At 37.3% G+C, this 20,594-nt stretch overlaps 1 protein-coding gene across 1 annotated transcript; it reads left to right on the forward strand.

The window, feature by feature from the left end:
* Nucleotides 1-2,837: 2,837 nt before the first annotated feature.
* LOC136249213 (chitin synthase chs-2-like) lies at nt 2,838-11,215 on the forward strand. The gene is made up of 8 exons (XM_066041169.1): nt 2,838-3,460; nt 4,492-5,032; nt 5,415-7,672; nt 7,892-7,963; nt 8,018-8,116; nt 9,011-9,158; nt 9,924-9,977; nt 10,444-11,215. The coding sequence occupies exons 1-8, from the start codon at nt 3,008-3,010 to the stop codon at nt 10,926-10,928; spliced, it is 4,110 nt and encodes a 1,369-aa protein (XP_065897241.1). The 5' UTR covers nt 2,838-3,007; the 3' UTR covers nt 10,929-11,215.
* The last annotated feature ends 9,379 nt before the right edge of the window (nt 11,216-20,594 follow it).

Here is a 20,594-nt window from a genome sequence, read left to right on the forward strand (position 1 = left end):
CAAAGGAAACAAGTATGGTGACAAGCTGAATCAACTCAGTCTAAGTAGAATCTAAAGGGAATTTTGTGCAGTGTGTGAGGAGCAAACATTCAGATACCTCAAGGAGGCTATATTGTGTGAACATCAATGATTCATTAACAGAGTAGTGGACTATTGTCAGATATCTCAGCCTGAGTACTGAGTTGAATTCTGGATGGGGTCTATTTTACAGAATGGAGTGCTTTCTGAATCAACTTGCAGCTTGGCTAGCTGCTATCATTGCTGAAATTGCATTTTATCAGTGGAACCTCCAGGAAAATGGAATAGGATAATTATAAAACATTAATTAAGTGATTGTTTAGGTAATCATGACTTTATTCAGTCTAATAAACAGAATATATGGTTGATTGAGTGAGGTATCACTTTCAGAATGTTCAGACGACCAGTGATGAGATGCATGGATTCATCGAATTTTTGTTGTGGTTGGAGACATTAAATATCCAAAAGCAAACTGACTGTATAATATTAATTCACTTTCTTTATATTTTCTCAATTTTGAGCCTGTATACAAATAATTGAATTTCCTTGTCAATAGAAATCCTAGAATAAGATGGGAGAGAAACTTATCTTTGTTTACCTATACTGTACAACCAAGAGTTCGTAATACTGATTTGTATGGGGGAGAGTGTCTAACTCTCAGTATGGCCTGTACAAACACCCTGTGTAAAGTTCACCTTTCATCAAATCAACACCTTTACTGGGGGATAGAAAACTGTTGATTAGAGTTGCTGAAGAAGGTAAAGCCTTTGTTCTGAAATAAGGCCAAGGTGTTACTTTAAGCAGGGTGTTTGGTGAATGCGTTCAAGTTAGACACTCCCCACCTTATTATGAACTCTTGGTACAACTTCAAAGGAAATGAAGAAAGCATACAGATGAATCAATAAAATCACTACAGTAAGGTGAATTACAGACTAGTGAGATCTTGGTTAATTAATGACAGTGGTTGGAGATTAAGTGTGGTAGCTTCTTGCTCTTGAATATGTTGCAAAGTGGAAGTACAAATCAAAATGGGATATCAATTTCATTATGAAAAATTTGTATACATAAATAATCTAGCATTACTATTTCATTTGTCCTCCACTTAAACATGCTACAACAGTACTAGTGTCAGTAAATTGGCAGTGAGTCTACCTTGAAATCTCAACTCTAGAGTAGATCCAACACAGGACAGCCCGCACTGTAACAAATACATGTGATCCCATTGTAATTTCATGGACCAGCTGGACTGGGAATCGCTTGAAAATAGACGAACAAATTTAACCTGTTTTGTTTGAAGTGAAGCATGTGAAATGTTACACTTAAGAAATCCTAGGATTCTTAGGTGGTATGTAATTAATGTAAGTGTTCCATTTCAGGTCTGACTAGATACATTTAAATTACACACACATCCTGGTCCAAATCACGTTTGCCTGGTGGCTACGGGCATGGTTTCACATGCGGCATATAATAGAGATTTGGCTGATCTTGGAGTTTTGACATTTAGCCTGATTCAAAGCTAGCAGTCAGACACATCCTTGAATTGTGCAACAGATAAAATCAGCTCACTATTGAATACGGCATTAGTCCACTGCACCAGCTGTTAATATATAAATAACCCCATGCATACACTTCAGTGATGTTTGCAGAATATACCCTCCTTGCGGTCTGCCAAAATATTTGCTCCTCACACACTGCACAAAATTCTTCAAGTTTTAATTCAGCTGGCTCTTTCCTGTTACCAGTATCTTCCTGCTTGCTTTATTTATACACTGACTTATGACTTGAAAGACCGGCCCAGACTGTTTTGTAAAGTCTAAATAAGAAAAACAGCTCACATAAAGTTCCCTTCCGTATGGATGAACATCACTGATACAGCTCATCCCACAATAATACTTCGTTACTAATGACAACCAACAAAAACCCACAATCGATCCGTTAATTCTTTTTATCTTATGTTTAACCACCCACTGGAGATGCCACTGCTAACTTATAAGGGAAGTTTCAGCAATGGTAAGTTGCAAGCTTCAGTTTGAGAAAGCGTTCCGTTCCGTGGTTTAGTCCATCATTCCGTTCCGTTCCGTTTCGTAGAATAGTCCCCACCGCATACATCGGGGGACATGACTAAAACACGGAACGGACTCACAAACGGACTGGAAGGAACTCCCCTGAAAACGTTTTTTTGCCATAGAAACTCACTAAATCACTGCTACAAAGAATATAACACGTAACAACAGCCTTAAACAAACCTCTAAACGTGTGCTCGAGCCACCATTACTACCCTGAGATAATTTACAAAGCGCCAGTCTGAGCGCCTGTGACAGCAAAGTTGTCGGTTAGCTACAGTTTAAGCAAACAAAGTAACACAGACTGTATTTGTAGTAGCCAGTTTCTTGCCAGCTGATTAAATACAACGTGGCCGCCACGAAACCTACCTGTCACGAGCTGTCACCTGTAAAACTGAAGATCAGCCGTCAAACTAATTGCAGCAATTAACCAGACCATGAATTCCAAGTAACATAGTGTCTTAACACTTGTGTCTTGTCTTGTTTACACATGCGAAACGAAAGTGCGCTTTTAATTAAACACAAAATGAATTTAATTTCAGACTATCTTTAAGCGCAGGGCTTAATATCGGCTTGAGCAAACTTCGACATCGTGTTCAGAGCAGTTCAGAGGTTTGTTTCAGGTCGTTGTTGAGTGTTATATTTTTTCTAGCACCTATACAGTGAATTTCTATGGCCAAAAAACATTTTCAGGCAAGTTCTTTCCAGTCCGTTTGCTAGTCCGTTTTCCCAGTCCGTTCCGTGTTTTAGTCATATCCTACATCGGGTGCGTGGGGAATTTAAACGACTGTGCTGGCCTGATAGTATAGATCTAGCTACACCTCTTGTAGCCAATGGTCGTTTTCCGGGCAACATAAGCGAGACTAGCCGAGAGCATAGCAACTTGAACTTCGTATTATATAGCCTAAGTGCCCGGCTATCATAGAATGTCAAGTCCCAGGCGCCGCGTGCACGTAAGGCAGGAAGCAAATGGATCAACTGGCGATTTGCAGACGCCACTAGTGGCGAGTACTTCGTCGACTGAAAGTCACATTCTGCAGAGCAGGGAAAGGGGAGAACACGACGATCTACGACCAAAGTATGCCCTCCGAATAATAAAATGGACTGCACTGATAATCGTTGCCTTATGCACTTTGACTGGAACAGTTGTAAGTAAAGTCTCGTTGGTCAGCATTACTGGAAGGATGTACAATCTCTTTGATCTATATTCCGACAGCCGAAACATAAAAAACAATAGTACTGGCTCGAAATTATTTATTCAATTGGTATTCTTGTTAATTATTCCTGAGTTGATCAGTTTTCTCCGATGCTTAATTTGGGGAGTGATTGGAAAAACCTCTACTAAGTTTCCTTGGCCTGAATGGGAAGCTATAGTTTGGGTGAGGAGATAGCTAACTGATGCATAATTGTAGTTGCATAATGAATGTGTTATGCAATGTTGATATTCACATGTAGGGATGGTGGGGGAAAAGTGAATTATAAGAAGTGTGGCAGTTTTGATAAGCTTGTTTCTTTTGAATTCTTCTGCTATTAGTATACCTACTTTGAATGAAGGGAGTGTGGTGAGCTAAAAATATTGGAAACAAGACTGTATGTAAAAAGAACTATGTATCAAGAAAACTACGTATAGCTACTGCATAATTTGAGCCACAGTTCTCAAGGCCATGCACATAAACTCATCCTCTAATAGAATAGCCGGTCAAAAATAACAATACAGGTTGGTGCATGTAGATTACGAAACTTAGAATGTAATTGCTTTACCAGCTCTGAGTACCGCATTCAGCCACCATGCAATGGCATAGTAAGTTCTTGAGAAATATGGCAAGTGGATAGGGATGAGAAACTAAGAACACTGCGATTTTGGAAAATCAGTCTTAATGTCACATGTGAAATACATAGAAATCTACACCCTATATGTGTTAAAAGCACATATGCACCTGTTACAATATTTCTTGTAATTCAGGGTACCGAATACTGTTCTAATCACTGTAAAGCTAAGTAATTAATGTCCAATTGTTTTAATCATAGATATTCCAGTTGTAAAATGTGACACTGAGGCTTATTTTTCCAAAATCCGGTGTGGCCTAATCTATGCTTCTGCTCTCAGTTTAAATTGACATTTAGTTATATAGCTATAATTACTTTGCTACTGAGACAGTAGAGTAAGAAAAGTAAAGCATTTGGCAAGGGTTGGAGGTTGCAAAAGGGAGGCTAGCCCTAAAACTCACCTAACTTTGTGTTGGTAGCTAGCGGTGGAGACTTGGTGAAGCACTGATGATGTGAACTAAAGGTTGGGGTCCAACTGGATCCAGGCTCCATCCACCTTATCCCTACTAGTAACTTTGACTATTAATCCATGTGTATGTCTATTATTCTACACGTGCAATATATATACACACACTCCCAATAGGGTCTGTTTACTACTGTTATTGAAGTTGCTGCACTTTGTGGATTTGTTTTTGGAGTTGCTTGCAAATTACCTCCAGCATTAACCATTCTTATTTTAAATGGATGCTTTTGTTTTCCAATTGGTGCATTTCTGGCACGAAGGAAACTATTTGGGTGCCTATACAGTACCATATTCTCCAGATCATCAAGGTCGAGGTCTACACAAAGATCTACACCATTTGATGGTAACTATCACCAATTTCAAGAATCAGGTTCTGTTGAACCGAGTGGTGTGACTGAAACAAGACAACAGTCACCCACTGTAGTATACAATGTAATTACTACTATTCTAGAAGCTTTGGGATTTCTCATGCAATTTGGTGTACTGGTGGCGATTCCGATTTTACTGGATGCAGAAGGAAGATTTTACTACATAGCTGTTATTATTTTGCTCCCAATTACCTTGTTCCTCCTTTCCTTTGTATGGTCTGGATGGGCAGTTATGCAGAAAAAGTTAACAAGACATGGGAAGATCATATATGGTGGTGACAGATTAAAATCAGGTAGGATAACTATATGATATTTATCCTCTATAAATACACACTGCACAAATATGGCCATCTATAGCTGTTAATTGCAACCATCATAATTATTTTGCTGAAGTAGCTTGTGGCTGGCAAAAAAGAATACAGGGAGAAATTTATATGGTCACAAAGTTTAACTGTGGTAATGAGGTCATATTATGATGATGCCAATGTGATATTGAAATTAAAATCATCAACCATAACCATAATATTTCCTCTAATATGGTCATGTGACTTTCTACTGATGATAACAAGTTTGGCTATTAGGAGAAAAAACATGCAAACCACAAATAGAATTTTCCAGTTATTGTACACATGTGGTAATTTAGCTGTTTATGTATCACTTATTCCCATTTTCTAGGTCTAATAACCAGTGCTGTGAGAATATTACTCATCCCATTTGTATCTTATGGATATGCAAGAGTGGTATTAAACCTTCCTGTTAACTTTGACTCTACAAATTTTGTTTGGGATGATCCCAATGAGCTCAGCACATTTCTAACCCATATAATGGTCAGTTTTGTGGCATATGTATTTGCTTGGATTTCATGTGCCTTACAATCTTGGACATTTCTTATTCCAATGTTGCTCTCCACACCGATATCATTTGGGTGGTATGCAGGGTGTGTAGGAATAGATGGAGTATTTCCATTTGTTGGTGAGTACTTGGTTGACTGGAACATCAAATGGTTTGTTCTGGTAGTAGCTTCCTTGCTTTGGATTTCACAATATTTAGCATTTAGCTATCACATATTTCGAAACTCTGACAATGTTTTAACTAATGATGCAGATTTGTTTTGGATGCCACGTTACAACAGTGTGTTTTTAGAACAGCATTTGGTGCTAAACAGGAAAACTGCAATAACTGGATATTCTGGACAACGTATTGAATCATTTGCAAAGAACGTTTCAGACAATTGCCACATTTTTATTTGTTCCACCATGTACCACGAGAATGAAGATGAAATGAGACAAATGTTGAGGTCCATTTTTCGAGTTGCTGAAGCTACTGAGAGAGGAAATAATAGAAACAACAAATATGAGTCTCATATATTTTTTGATGGCGCTTGCTCTGGTGAGCAGCTTAACTTATGGGTCATGCAGCTTCTTGGTTTGCTTGAAAAAACACTCAATGTTAAACCACATGTTGTTACAAAATTATTTACACCGTATGGAATACAACTGAAGTATACGCTATTGGGAAACATGCCATTTTACATTCACTTAAAGGACAATGGTAAAGTTAAAAATAAAAAGCGTTGGAGTCAAGTTATGTACATGAGCTATGTACTCAATTTTCGTATTGAACATGATAAGTTAGATACTGACAAGGCATATATTCTAACCACTGATGCTGATATTGACTTCACTAGTAATTCTGTACTGGCCCTTCTTGATATTCTTGCTTGCGAGGATGGAGTTGGTGCAGTTTGTGCAAGAACATATCCACTAGGTAGTGGTCCGGTAGTTTGGTATCAGATATTTGACTACACCGTTGGTCACTGGTTTCAGAAAGCAGCTGAACATATTCTAGGTTGTGTACTGTGTTGTCCAGGATGTTTTAGTGTGTTTAGGGTCAGTGCTTTACAAGATGTACTGGAAATATATGGAGGTAGTGTGGAGAATGGGTTTGATTTCTTAACAAAGGACATGGGAGAAGACAGGTGGCTATGCACACTACTGATTCAAAAAGGATGGAGATTGGAATATTCAGCTGTGTCAAAAGATAGTACATACTGCCCTGAAACTTTTGAGGAATTCTATAAACAGCGTCGAAGATGGATACCATCCACCATGGCTAATTTATCAGTAGTTATTAGTAGCTATAATGAGATTACCACCAACAATGACTCCATCAACGTTTTGTTCATTTTATATGAATTTTTAATGATTTTTTCTACCTTGATATCTCCAGCAACAGTAATACTTATTATTGTGACAGGCCTGACAGCTATAGATGATAGTTTAAGTGAAGTAGCACTGATTGTGGTCTTTAGTGTGATTGCTGTTTTGTATGGTGTGCTTTGCATTTATGCTACAGAGAAGACACAGATTGATGCAGCTAAAATACTTACATTTGTGTTTGCAGTTATAATGGCAGTTGTTATTTCTGGAATTCTCACTGACGTTATTAATGATGCTATTGAAGGAGACCCAAGAAATCACACAAACTCCACCAGTACTGATTTTAGATTCCCTGTGGATGTAAGTGCAGTTTATCTTACCGTGTTTGCTCTTACGTTTGTTGTAGCTGGAATTCTTCATTTGAATGAAATCTTAGGACTATTTCATTTCATCTGGTACCTTCTTTGCTTACCATCAGGCTACTTGTTCTTATTAATATATTCTGTAAGTAACATCAATAACAGAAGTTGGGGGACAAGAGAAGGAGCCAGTCCTAAAAGTGGTAAATCAGATGGCTGGGTTGATTACTTTCTTGGTTTATGGGATAGATTTCTTGGATTCCTTAAGAGATGCATTGGTAAAAAGAAGCCTCTACCAGTTGAAGATGTTGACCCAGCTCCATATCAGGTTACAGAACATTGTGAAACTGACCTATACCCTTACATTAACCTAAGCCCAGGTGTCATAAAGTGGTTGAAAGATATTGAATGTTATGTAAGTAAACTATATTATATTTATGCTGTCTTCACATAATTTACTACTTAGTCTTTGATAGCTAGCACATGGACACATGTAAATTAGATACTCATTAATTTTAATCTATATTAGAGTAGTTACACAGTATATTGCAACATATATACACATATGTACGCATGGATGCATATGCATACATATAGAATGCTCAAGGTTGCATATGCATATATATTCTAACAGGATAATTATTGGAAAAATTTTGAAAGAGAGGGCTATACTGAATTGGACTTTATTGCTACAATGAAAACACATGTAAGCAATTTTATTTCCATTTCTATTACCTTTTATTGGCTATTCCTCATAAAGGATTTTAAGGCTATTGGAATTGATAAAAGAGGTTTTATACTAAAGCTAGAAAAAGAAGTTAAGAAACTTCCAACTCCAGAATTGAAAACAAATATTCCAGTAAGTACAGAATTGTATGTATATAATTTTTATATTTCAATGTAAAGACTATACACTGCCTGTTTGTAACCCAATTTTTCCTTGATGTGCTTACTATAGCATTGGTTATATTGGTGTGATATGGTTTATATTAGTGTGTTGGAATATTTGGCCGTTGTTTCTAGGAAAACCAACCTTAATACCTATTTGAAAATTGAGATATGTCAGTTTCAAGTATTGAGAGTAGCAAGCTTAGAAGTTATATGTTCGTGCAAAATTTTCACACTGTTTACTGTAATTTCTCACCTTCCTGAGCATCCACTGTCCAAGTAGCAAACAGCAATTCCCACCAATTTAGACAGATATTATGAGGTTAGAGGAACAAATATGGATAAGGTCAAGTTGTGTCCTATTAATAGCTCAAAACTGGCTATGAGAGAAGGTTTAGGTGACTACTTCCTGATATTCTGTTTTTATGGAAAACATAGTGTTGGTGGTTGGTCGTTATCAGCCATTGATAGTCAAAACTAAGGCTGTTCAATTCACAGTGTCAGTCTCTTGAGGTTGTGTCCCTCTGGTGGCTGTGCAGATGATAACTGAGTTGAAAATTAGCACCAAAACAAATTTTTGAATGTTACCAGTGTATTTGATTGTGTATGATGTATGTAGAATGAGGCGTCTATAATAAGGCTATGTATGGGACCAAAAATATGGTCTCAATAATGAGGTGTGGCTTGATTAATGAGGTCATGAAGTACACCATTGTTGTGTTTGAGACCTAATAGAGGTGGCCACTATATCTAAGTGGTCTTATTAAAGGAGTAGCCAGTACTGGTCACTATGTTAGGTACGCTGTATAAAAAATAACCATATAGGAAGTCATATTCATACTAGCTACTATTGTCACTTTGGTAGGAAAATGTTGCCGAGTGGTTGAACAATCTAAAACTAGGAGACTACATACCATTATTCAAATCAGAGGGTTATTCTACAGCTGAAGATGTGGAGAACCTAATAGGCCTCACAAGGAAAGATCTACAGGGTATTGGCATCACCAGACGAGGTTAGAATCATCAGCATATATAGTGTCTGTAGATAGCAAAGTTGCTGTATAACAGAAAGTATCTACATACTATTGAATATGACAATTAAAGAATTCAGCACCTGTTGGAAACTTAGACGTAGCAATGGGGGGAACTACGGGGGCTAGAGCCCATACTTATTTTAGAGGGGGCTTAGTCCTCCACTTTTAAACATTGATATACTCTAATGGAGCAGTTAAATACTGTAATAGAGCAGTCATGTACTAAACAAAACAAAATTTAGCCAAAATATTATGAATCAGGCTAATTAAAATTTTTCTGTGAGGAAAGCGCATGTTCTGCATATTGATTGAGCTTTACAAATTGTATCAAGCCCATTCTACTTATCCCCTCACTTAAAATTTTGTTGTTACGCCTCTGGTTGGAACAGGTCATACTCAGAGTGTGTACTTTTGCTCACGTTTATTACATGTCTGTAACTCAGTACTGTATGTGAAAACCACTGTTTTATATTGTTATTATACAAGTCACTATAGTACAGATACTCTTATAGGGCCCAGCATTGTCATTACAATTTGCAAAAGGTTTATACATACAATCCAAGTCAAAAAAACAGCCCAGCTCAAACAAGAATGGGGTAAACAGTTTGTAGTGTATATGGATGTGTACATGAATGAAATTTTGATTATCAGGTTGTGAAGCTATCTAGTTTTTGCTCAACCAGTATCTTTCTACAGTACATCATAAGTGCATGGCTTACCACAGATTTTCTTTTTCATGTGTAGCTCATCTTAATCAGTTGATGACAAGTTTAAAGTACTTGCAGTATCCTTCAGAAGGTAACCACTAATTGTATGCCAATATATACCCTGTAATTTATCTACCATAGATTATGTTTTGTTACAATTGATGATTTAATGTACAGACCATACATTTTGGCATTTAAAATATTGCATTTCATTTGCTCCAATCGATCATGAGTTTTATTCCTTAAATGTATGAGCATCTTATGGAAAGTTTGTTGCACAGGTGAACTACCTTCCAGTAGTTCTATGATGCTAGAAGTTCACTAAAAAGTGCTTTTCTAGGAGAAATAAGTTACAGAAACCTGCCATTAATTTAGTTTAGTATTTGGGCTGGCTATATATACAGAAATGCATAACAACTTGTTTCAATATGAAATTAGTTATTGTCTTTTGCTGAAGTACAGGTGAATACATTCTGTGAATGCTATCCAGGTACCACACACAATTTAAAATCACTGTTATTTCTAATGATACATAGTTTAATTTAGCCGTTGTTTAGGTGATATACGTGTTAACAAGACCAGAACTCTGATGGATAAAGCTGCAAAATTGAAACTGTCTGAAGCTGGTGATGCATACAAAATGGAGTATGATTTTTGGACAAAATTGGCCCAAGAAAAGCTTCAACCAGAATCAGCCAATTTTAGTAAAGTTGAAGAGCTAAAAGAAAAGTTAAAAGACCTTCGCAATTTTAGTTTGCTAGTGCTACTCCTCACTAATATCATGTGGATAGTGTTCTTATACACTTTAGTGTTTCCACAGTTAACTGATTACAATCTGCCAGAACGTGCCTTTAGTTTGCTATTTCTTGCTGTCTTCAGCATCATCATTGTGATACAGTTTATAGCCATGATATTTCACCGGTTTGTCACACTACTACACTTGTTGGCTGGAATATCACTTAGATCCACTGAGACTGCTCCACGTGGTAGCTGGTCATATGAAGATGTTGAGTATGTATCACTGAATCCACTGCAGAGCTAACATTTAACTCATAAGCACATACACACACCAAAAGGTCATAATATTTAAAAGAAACTTTAGGACTATTTCTTTTTATATAGTAGTTTTTAAGAACTCTACATACTATTTATTATATAGCTATTTAAACATTGTTTCTTGTAGGCATTGATATCAATATTGCAATATATAAGTAAAGAACTAAAAAAACTTGAGAGAAGTTTGTATACATACCGTAATTTGCTCTTTTTGTTTTCATTTTTGCCATGCAAAAGTACATAAAAACCTTACACGGAAGTGTTTGCAAAAGATCAAGATACACATGCAGAGCTGTCATTCATGTGAATCATGCGAAAATATTTTTCTACAAAACTAAATTTTTTAAACCAAAGTTAATAGGTTTAATACCAGCCTGGTAGGTATGACACTTTTATGACTACCGTGGTCACTCAATATGATGATCCTACTTCTGAGTATGATCATCATACTCAGAAGTATATTAAGTGACCGCAGGAGTCATACCATAATTTATGGTAACAATATTGAACATCTTATCATCAATAATGAACCATCAGTGATGAAGAAGATGTGACACTAGTGAAATCACAGATCGGCACAAAAGTGGCAGATGAATATTAAAGTCAATAAGTGCGTATTGCTGAGATTCACAAGGCATCACCCACCACTATCTATATCCTAAACAACCAGATCAATGACATGTGCAAATATCTAGGATTAGTTACTTCTTGATAACACTCTTTCATGGGCATCTCAAATCAATGGCATTTCCAACAAAGCGAACGAGTCAGTACTGGAACTTATTAAAAGAAATCTACAAAAATGAACAGCAAGGTAAAATCAGATGCTTATATTGTTACAACACTTGGATGACCAATTCTCAAGTATGCCACTCAAGTCTTGGATCCACATCATGAAATGGTGCATAAGTAAGTGGCAAGATGGGTCCAATCAGACTATAGTTTCCAGACCAGTGATGTTAAACAATCTTGAATGGCCACACCTTGGACCACAGTGAAACAGAGGCATTGATTATCCTTTTTTACTGAATTGCATGTCCAACAGTTTTACAAACACAGAGTTAGCTTTCAACACTAGGCAATACCACCAACTTAGATTTATACTGCCAACAGCTATAGCAGCTATGTACTGGATCCTCTAAAACATTTAATATCTTATAGATGCAATTACACACAATCTTGAAATTTCACTCATTTGTAGCACTAGCTGCTTGATCTGCTAAAAATATTTCAAAATCTTTTCATTCAAATGTCTGACACAATATTTATAAATTTTCTTCATACATTTCCTATGGGGAAACCATTAAAGTGCAATATCCCTTACTTCCCTTTCTCGAATTTGCAATGGAGCCAAACCGTGCATTGACACCTTTGTTGTCACCACTTATCTGGTTTAGTGAAATGTTAACTCTCTTGAGAAAAAAATTCACTTTAATAATTTTTAGCTGTTTTTCAGGATCCAGTTCAACTATAAAAGTACACAGAAAAATTTGGAATTTTCAACTAGAGTAGGGACCATGGCACATCAATAAAATGTACTGAAACAAGCTGGAGTAGTGCACGATATTAAATCACAGTAAACAATGTCCCTACTGTGTTCAAGATACCATAATGGAAATGCACAGTAGGGATATAACACTTCTTATTGTTTTACTGTGATTTTACTGTGATCGATGTGCTATGGTCCCTACTCTAGTTGAAAATTCCAAATTTTTCTGTATACTTGTTTGTTAATTTTTTTTTTTTGTAAATAATTATTATGACTGGTGAATCCATGCATCTGAAATGGCACCACACTCCCCAATTATCGTCTGAAAAGTGAAGTATCCATTACGCTTCATTGTCAGTTTTGTTCAACCTGTTATGCAGCATTTTGAATCAAGAACTGTTTGAAAAGCACATCTGCAATCCATGCATACCAAAAGAAATGGTGCTGCATGCCCCGGTTATATCAATTATCGTCTGAAAAGTGAAGCATCCATTATGCTTCATTGTCGGCTATGTTCAACCCCGTTACACAGTAGTACAAATCAAGAACTGTTTGAAAAAGCACCTTTGCTATCAAAATAGCCACTATGACAACTAGGGACGATTTCCGTTATGAAGGGAAGCCATCACATGCTATCGCCAAATCGACACTTTTCGCTGTCAGCAAAGATCAATGGGACACAAAGGAGGACACTGGTAAGTCCATGAAGAATGCATTGTACGCACTGTGGTATGCCAAAAGGCACCTGTCAGGCCGAAGTGATGTTGAACAGTGAAAAAATCAAGCCCGTAGCCTTAGCCGTTATCGAGTTACACTTGTCTGAAGGCATTAGTCAGTTACTTACTCAGACAGTCAGTCACTAGAAAATTCTGTTTCGAGTCGATTTGAAAGCTTGTTTGTGCTTTGTTTTACCTAACCAATACTGCCTCATCGTCGTCTGGAGAAATCGAGGCTGTTTTTTGGGTGATATTATTTTGTGGGCCACACCTATTCCTTTGTGGTCCCTACTATACAGTGGCTAAAAAAACTATTTTTTTACAACTAACCAAACCTGAGAGCGGGGGGATATCATCAGTTGTTACACATGTAAACAAAAATTGTGTTCATGTTTGATGAATATTCCATAATTGTTGCCATTGTCTAAATAGCTAAAGTAGTGAAGAGAGAACTAGCTTGTGTAGTGAAGTGTCAGTGGATGGGGAAGGCCATAGGGGGGCTGGGGTATATACTGCCCCAGGAAAATTTTGAAATGTAGCTGTGATGAGATTAAATCTGGAAGTAATTTGAGAGAAATGATTGAAATCTGGATGTTTTAAGGAAATGGTGAATTGAAAGGATAAAAAGAACTACACATAGAGGCAGCATAGTTACAGAGTTCGAAAGTTTTTTAGAATAAACTATATTATTTTATTAGGGGGGTTACTATTCAGTGGACTGGACTACTGGACTGGAACACTGGACTGGACTACTGGACTGACATATTTTTGGTTTTTACACATTCTGAGGTTGGTTTTATTGAGTCTTGCTAGTAAGAACCCTTTGGGTACCTGCAGCCCACTTCTAAATACTGAAGAAAAACAGTGGAATATGCGAAAATTGTCTCTTAATATTTTCGCTACTGTTCATTATGCCACTATACAACACTTATTCCTTACCTGGTGTGTAGTAATGCTGTAGGCAGTGCAGGGAACTGAATATGACAGCAATAGTTAACCAGCGATCGACTAGCCAGTAGACAACCTTTCGAGATATCCTTGAGGAGCAAGCTAGTCTCGCCAGCATGGCCAGACCTCTCTAGTCAGTGCAGGGGCTTACCAATTAGAGATTTTTCAGCATGGGCGCTTATAATCTTTATTTGATAAGCCCCTACACTGAAACAGCGAGACTAGTGAGAGCAAGACTAATGAGACTAGCTTGCTCCTCAAGCTTGCTCTAAGGATATATCTTGAAGGATATTGTCTACTGGCTAGTTGATTGCTGGTTAACTATTGCTGTCACATTCACTGCCGGAATTCCCTGCACTGCCTGCAGCATTACTACTCACCAGGTAAGGAATAAGTGTTGTATAGTGGCATAATGAACAGTAGCGAAATTATTAAGAGACAGTTTTCGCATATTCCACTGTTTGTCTTCAGTGTTTAGAAGTGGGCTGCAGGTGCCCAAAGAGTTCTTACTAGCAAGACTCCGTAAATCCAACCATAGAATGTGCAAAAACCAAAAATATGTCAGTCCAGTAGTCCAGTCCAGTGTTCCAGTCGAGGGGTCACCAACTCACGAAAAAGGGGTACGGATTTCAAAATCTTGAACAAATTTCTCAAGATTTCACGGGTTTCAAAAGATTTCACAAAATCGAACGAGAGTTGCAAAATCTGATTTTAAATTACAGGTTGGTGTAGAGTGATCAGTTCTGAAATCAGCAAAAAAAATAGTGGGAGAAAGAAACAGAAGTTCAGCACGCATGTAGGAGCAAAGCCTCACGAAATTGAGAGGAATTTCGAAGCCATATAAAGCCAGGAGTAACCCTACAATACCAGGAGCAACTCGCAGCTGAAGCCCTATAAACCAGGAAACAAGGCCAATCATTCAGGGGAAATCCCGTGCGAAACCCCTCAAAACCAGGAGCAACTGTCAAAGCTCTACATGATCTGGTGTGAAACCCCACAAAACCAGGAGCATCTGTATACTTAAGTTGCTTTTGTAGTTAGTGTGTTGCTAAGTTTATGAAGTTTTGCTAAGTTTGTAGTTTGCTAAGTAAATCCGAAGCGGAGCGGAACATCGGATTTCATTTTTACGTTTGTGCAGGAGCAGTTTGCATGGTTTTGTGTGGCTCCTTTCCCACAGCTCCTGGTTTTGTTTGGCTTCCACAACTCGCTTAATACAAATCCGAAACGGAGTGGAACATCGGATATCATTCTTAATTCGATTCTCTCCTGGTTTTGTACGGCTTCTTTCCCACAGCTCCTGGTTTTGTGCGGCTTCCACAACTCGCTTAATAAACGGAGCGGAACATCGGATATCATTCTTGATTCGATTCTCTCCTGGTTTTGTACGGCTTCTTTCCCACAGTTCCTGGTTTTGTGTGGCTTCCACAACTTGATTATACAAATCCGAAGCGGAGCGGAACATCGGATATCATTCTTAATTCGATTCTCTCCTGGTTTTGTATGGCTTCTTTCCCACAGCTCCTGGTTTTGTGCGGCTTCCAAAACTTGATTATAAAGATTATACAAATCCGAAGCGGAGCGGAACATCGGATTTCATTCTTACTTTTGTGCAGGAGCAGTTGAGTGTGAGCTACGGTACCAGAACAAGTATAGAATCAGAATCACAATAACAACATAAGATTTCGTATTTCAGGCAGGATTTCACTGAAGGTGTACGAGATTTCAAAGCAGTTGGTGACCCCTCGGTTCCAGTCCAGTAGTCCAGTCCACTGAATAGTGACGCCCGTTTTATTAGCTAGATTTTAGGGCAATTTTAATCATGGACTGTAATAAAAATAACTATGACTATAGGCTGAATTGTACAGCAATCTCTAATCAAATAGTGGAGTGGAGAAAGTTTTTGAAAAATAGCTATCTCAAGATAGGATTTTGAGGTACTTTTAGCCAAATCCCTGTAAAGAGATTTATGTGCACATAATAATCTTATACGTAACTTTGAGGTTATACTTTTCTGTGGTGTGCTCGCTATTTTAGCCTGACTTTTACAACTAGCCCAATCAACATTTGCAACTAGCCAAAAGTCATTTACAACTAGCTATTTGGCCACAACTAGCCCCTTTTTTTAGTCCCTGGTGATACCATCAACTATCAAAAAGAGCTACTTTTAAAGAACTGTTGGAACATCTATTCCCCTCATGTTATGACATAGACTTTGCAGGGCCGGAGCCCACGGTCCGGCCGGTCCGGCATTGGCCGGACCACTTTTCAGCCACTTGAATTTGCAAAAAGATCGAGATACTCTAATAGAGCAGTCATCACATTATACTCTAATAGAACAGTCATGGTGATAGTTAGAGCATTCGGTATACAATATCAATACTCTTATTACACTGGTTGATCTAAGCCATTATATCCATTTTAATTGTTTTCAAATTACTTTCTAATGAACCATCTGCATAGAATTGCACAATAGGCTAATTGATAATGCATGTTATGTATTAACAATTACAATCAAAATTGCTTCTGTATCTCAAAAGAACTAAACTCACTTTGTATCATGAAAGTAAAATTAGCTACTAGCTATATATTAAATTGAATTAATTGGTATACAGTAGCACAAAATTACCTGGATATATTCTTGGTGTAAAAAACAGAAAGAGACCGTGTATGTAAAATAGCTTCCAGATGCCATTTCAGAACATGTATTTTCAAAAATTTTCCCAGGGAGCATGTCCCCAGACTTCCTTAGCTTAGAATGTTAATACATGCTGTAGCTAGCACACACAAAATACATTACAGTAGATAATGTAATTTAAATTTCAAATCAATAAAATGTAGTGTGCATGACTATGACCTCCATTGTAGTCCATGAATGGCCTGACCACTCAAAATCTCTGGGCTCCGGCCCTGCTTTGTAATCAATGCACACACCTTATATAATTACTTTCCTAATTCTTTATCTTTACTATTTTTCATTGGATGTAATCAGCATTGTGCTGTCTTCCAATTATCACAATCATAATCTCTTACCACTAAATTAATCAAGAGTTGAAAGTTACTTTATATAGATTTTAACCTCACACAGTTGTAACTAACTTGGCTTTTCATTGACTGCAAATAGCCTGCTAAATGTCAAATTGCATGCACTTATAAAGTGATTCTAGTGAACTTTGAGATACCATGGTAGTTAAAAAAAACAATTATTTGATTATTATAATATTATGGTGATTATATTACTGGTTAAAGTAATGCACTTAAAATAATGGTTGTTCTATAGCTACAATGGCTATAATGCTTCAAAATTTGGTGGCTTGAGGAGACTTGTTACAATGATGCAAGGGCACAATGAATATATTATGTGCAAGTATTAATATTTGAGTCAAAACAAGTTTCCAATTAAAGATAGACAATGAGTTTCTTCTTGATTGTATACGTAAACTGTTAATGGTGAGTAATGCATGCTAACTACTACCGTCTAATTTTGTTGTATATACAATTCAGCGACTGAGTGCTGGTATAGTCAATAGCTAAATAGCATTTGAAACCCATTCGTTTGCTATCACTTTATCTAATATTTGAACTGTCACACTCTATTGCAGGACCAGTTGTATTTAGCTATTGCAATAAAATGCCTATGTAAACTGGTTCTCTAACAGTTGCCTACAAAATTAACACTACAGTGGAACCCATCTAAGACGGACACCACGTGGGAATGAGTAGTTGTTCTTTCTTTGTTGTTCCCCAGCTTTCCCCAGAGTCTTACTTTCTTCGTTCTATTTATAGTTTGCTTCGTAGTAGGCATTACAGTATCTGAGATTTTTTGATAAAAAAATTCTCCATATATTTCCCAATAGAATCCTGGCACAAAATAACAATGTGTGTTTAACTTGGGATTGTTCCGTATCTGAGCTCCAATGAGAATGAAAATTACTATGGGGTTTGTCCACAGGCTGATTGTCATGGAAATCTTAGACTATCATGCGCGTTACATCGAGTAAGTTTTGTGTCGTTTTGTAATATTTTTTAAAGCCTTAATTGTAATGCACGTAGAGTACTTTGAAACTGTAAAAGATGTAGAAGGTATTCACTGAATACAGTAATACCTTCTACCCGGAATACTTGCTAGGAATACCTTTTAAGTAACTACTCCCCAAGGGAGTAGTTACTTTGCTTGGGTTAGCGATTTTCAGCTAGCCAACAGTTTTCTGATGATTGTGTCACCAACCCAAAGTATAAACTACTTCAAAGTTGGCATAACAATGCCATAATTGAAACCATAACTCCACCTTAGGGATTGTTGCATCATTGTGACACCTCCACTTTAGTTGGTTACCTTTATAAGTTGTTAACTTGATAATTTAACTTATTTGAGATGGCCATTTGCCTATGGGTAGCTATATAGCCACCATTGTATTAACAAGTGTTGCAGAAGGTAAAACACATTTTGCTTACCACAAGCATACAAAGATCGCTGAGATCCAATAAACCCTGAAGTTACTCTCATTACATGTACAAACCTGCAGCTAAAAGCAACTGAATTTTCAAGAAGTCCAAGTTGCTAGATGGCTTCCTAATTCAATTGTGCCATTTTTTAAATGTATGGGGAGCCCAGGAGAAAAAAATATACCGACCTTTTCAGTTTTAAACCACTGTGCATGTCAAAGTAGCTAATTCCAACCCTACAAACTATATATTTCTGAGATCGGCAATCAATATATCTGTTGAGCATATAAAAAGTCCATTTTTCAAAAATTTTATAATCTAATCCAAAACAGCCAAGCTGTAAAAAAAAGAGTGCGACCCTCAAAAAGGCTATGGTGAAAAAAGATGTGAAATCCAAGGTGGCGGCCAAGAAATGTAGGTTAATGGTAAAAATTTTAATAACGACAATTCAGGTGAATTTTTTCCACATCACCTTGGATTTCACATCTTTTTTCACCATAGCCTTTTTGAGGGTCGCACTCTTTTTTTTACAGCTTGGCTGTTTTGGATTAGATTTCACTTCTTTTTGCATGTGTACCCCAAAGCCGGCTCTTTTTTAAACCTATCTTTTTTTCTTTACCACAGGAAGAAGAAAAGATGAAGCAGATGTACTTTAAATATTTCTGATTTTATCAGTAAATGTACAAATTATATAATACATATATTTATTACAGAACTCTCCATGGTGGTTTTACAAGGTGACTTCTTCTAGCTGCTCTCTCTACAGGGTGAATTGTTTGTAGCTGAATGATCTACAAGGTAACTTCTTCTAGCTGATCTCTCTACATGGTGGTTTCTTTGTAACTGAACTCTCTACAAGGTAATTTCTTCTAGCTGATCTCTCTACAGGGTGATTTGTTTGTAGCTGAATTCTGTATCGGTGATTTGTTTGCAGCTGAGCTCTTTACAGAATGGTTTCTTTGTAGCTAAACTCTCTACAAGGTAACTTCTTCTAGGTGATGTCTCTACAGGGTCACTAGTTTGTAGCTGAATTCTCTACATGGTGGTTTCTTTATAACTGAACTCTCTACAAGGTGACTTCTTCTAGCTGATCTTTCTACAGGGTAATTTGTTTGTAGCTGAATTCTGTATAGGTGATTTGTTTGCAGCTGAGCTCTTTACAGAATGATTTCTTTGTAGCGTATCTCCAGTATATGTCATCTATGGTTCAGAATGTTGTGTGTGTACACATTAGCCACACCACTGGTGTTAGCTACCAGTTGACTTAAGTCTGTGCCATATTGGGGTCATATGCTGATTGTGCTGGCCTTCACCATCTTGTCGTGCATAGTGGCCTTACTTTTTGATTGAGTTACCTTCAGAGATCCTCAAGAATATTTGATAATTCGAAGACTGAACCAAAGGCTGAGCTGGTATGTACAGGAAACAGTGCTCCTTCAATTGAAGAATGCTCAGAGGTAGGGTAATGGGTAACATGGCGACGTAGTGAAAAATTTTTTATTTTTTTAAGTATTTTTTTATAAGTAATCGATCCCTCATGTAAGTTACAATACAAATTACTCTACAACTAAACTACAAACACAATTAATTACAACAGGGATTTGGGGAAAGGAAAATCAGAGTCCTCACACTGCAAAGCCCAGTACCGTAAAATCATACGGGCATTGTTTGTCCATAAAGAAACTGAAAGTTGCTGTAACAAATGTTTACGAGCCTGTTTGGTTGATGCACCACTTCTGGCTGTGGTGCATTCAGCGATGGTACGAAGGGTTTGAAGTGCAAATGGTGACCAAAAACCAAGTTTCTATAACAAGTGGGACAAAGTCACACCCCGCCTCCTCTACAGCATCTTGATGTCTCTGGTCCTTGGCTAACTCACCAGCTGCAGCAGCTACCCCAGCACAAGAAGAAGAAAAAGAAATGTGAGAAGGCTGGGTAGTGCTACAAACAGACACATCAAAATAAGCTGGACGACCATGCTGAAAATCAGGGTGGTACACATCACCTGGACGAGAATTATCTTGTCATAAGAAACACATTGTTCCTTCAAAACTCC

The sequence above is a fragment of the Dysidea avara genome, chromosome 3, assembly GCF_963678975.1.
Source record: "Dysidea avara chromosome 3, odDysAvar1.4, whole genome shotgun sequence".
In the NCBI taxonomy this organism is placed as follows: domain Eukaryota; kingdom Metazoa; phylum Porifera; class Demospongiae; order Dictyoceratida; family Dysideidae; genus Dysidea; species Dysidea avara.

Bases quoted from the DNA above. Each gene is read 5' to 3' on its own strand.
- LOC136249213 (XM_066041169.1), top strand. From the start codon at position 3,008: ATGTCAAGTCCCAGGCGCCGCGTGCACGTAAGGCAGGAAGCAAATGGA. The intron at 9,159-9,923 runs GTTAGAATCATC...TTTCATGTGTAG, and splicing joins TATTGGCATCACCAGACGAG to CTCATCTTAATCAGTTGATG. The intron at 9,978-10,443 runs GTAACCACTAAT...GCCGTTGTTTAG, and splicing joins CTTGCAGTATCCTTCAGAAG to GTGATATACGTGTTAACAAG.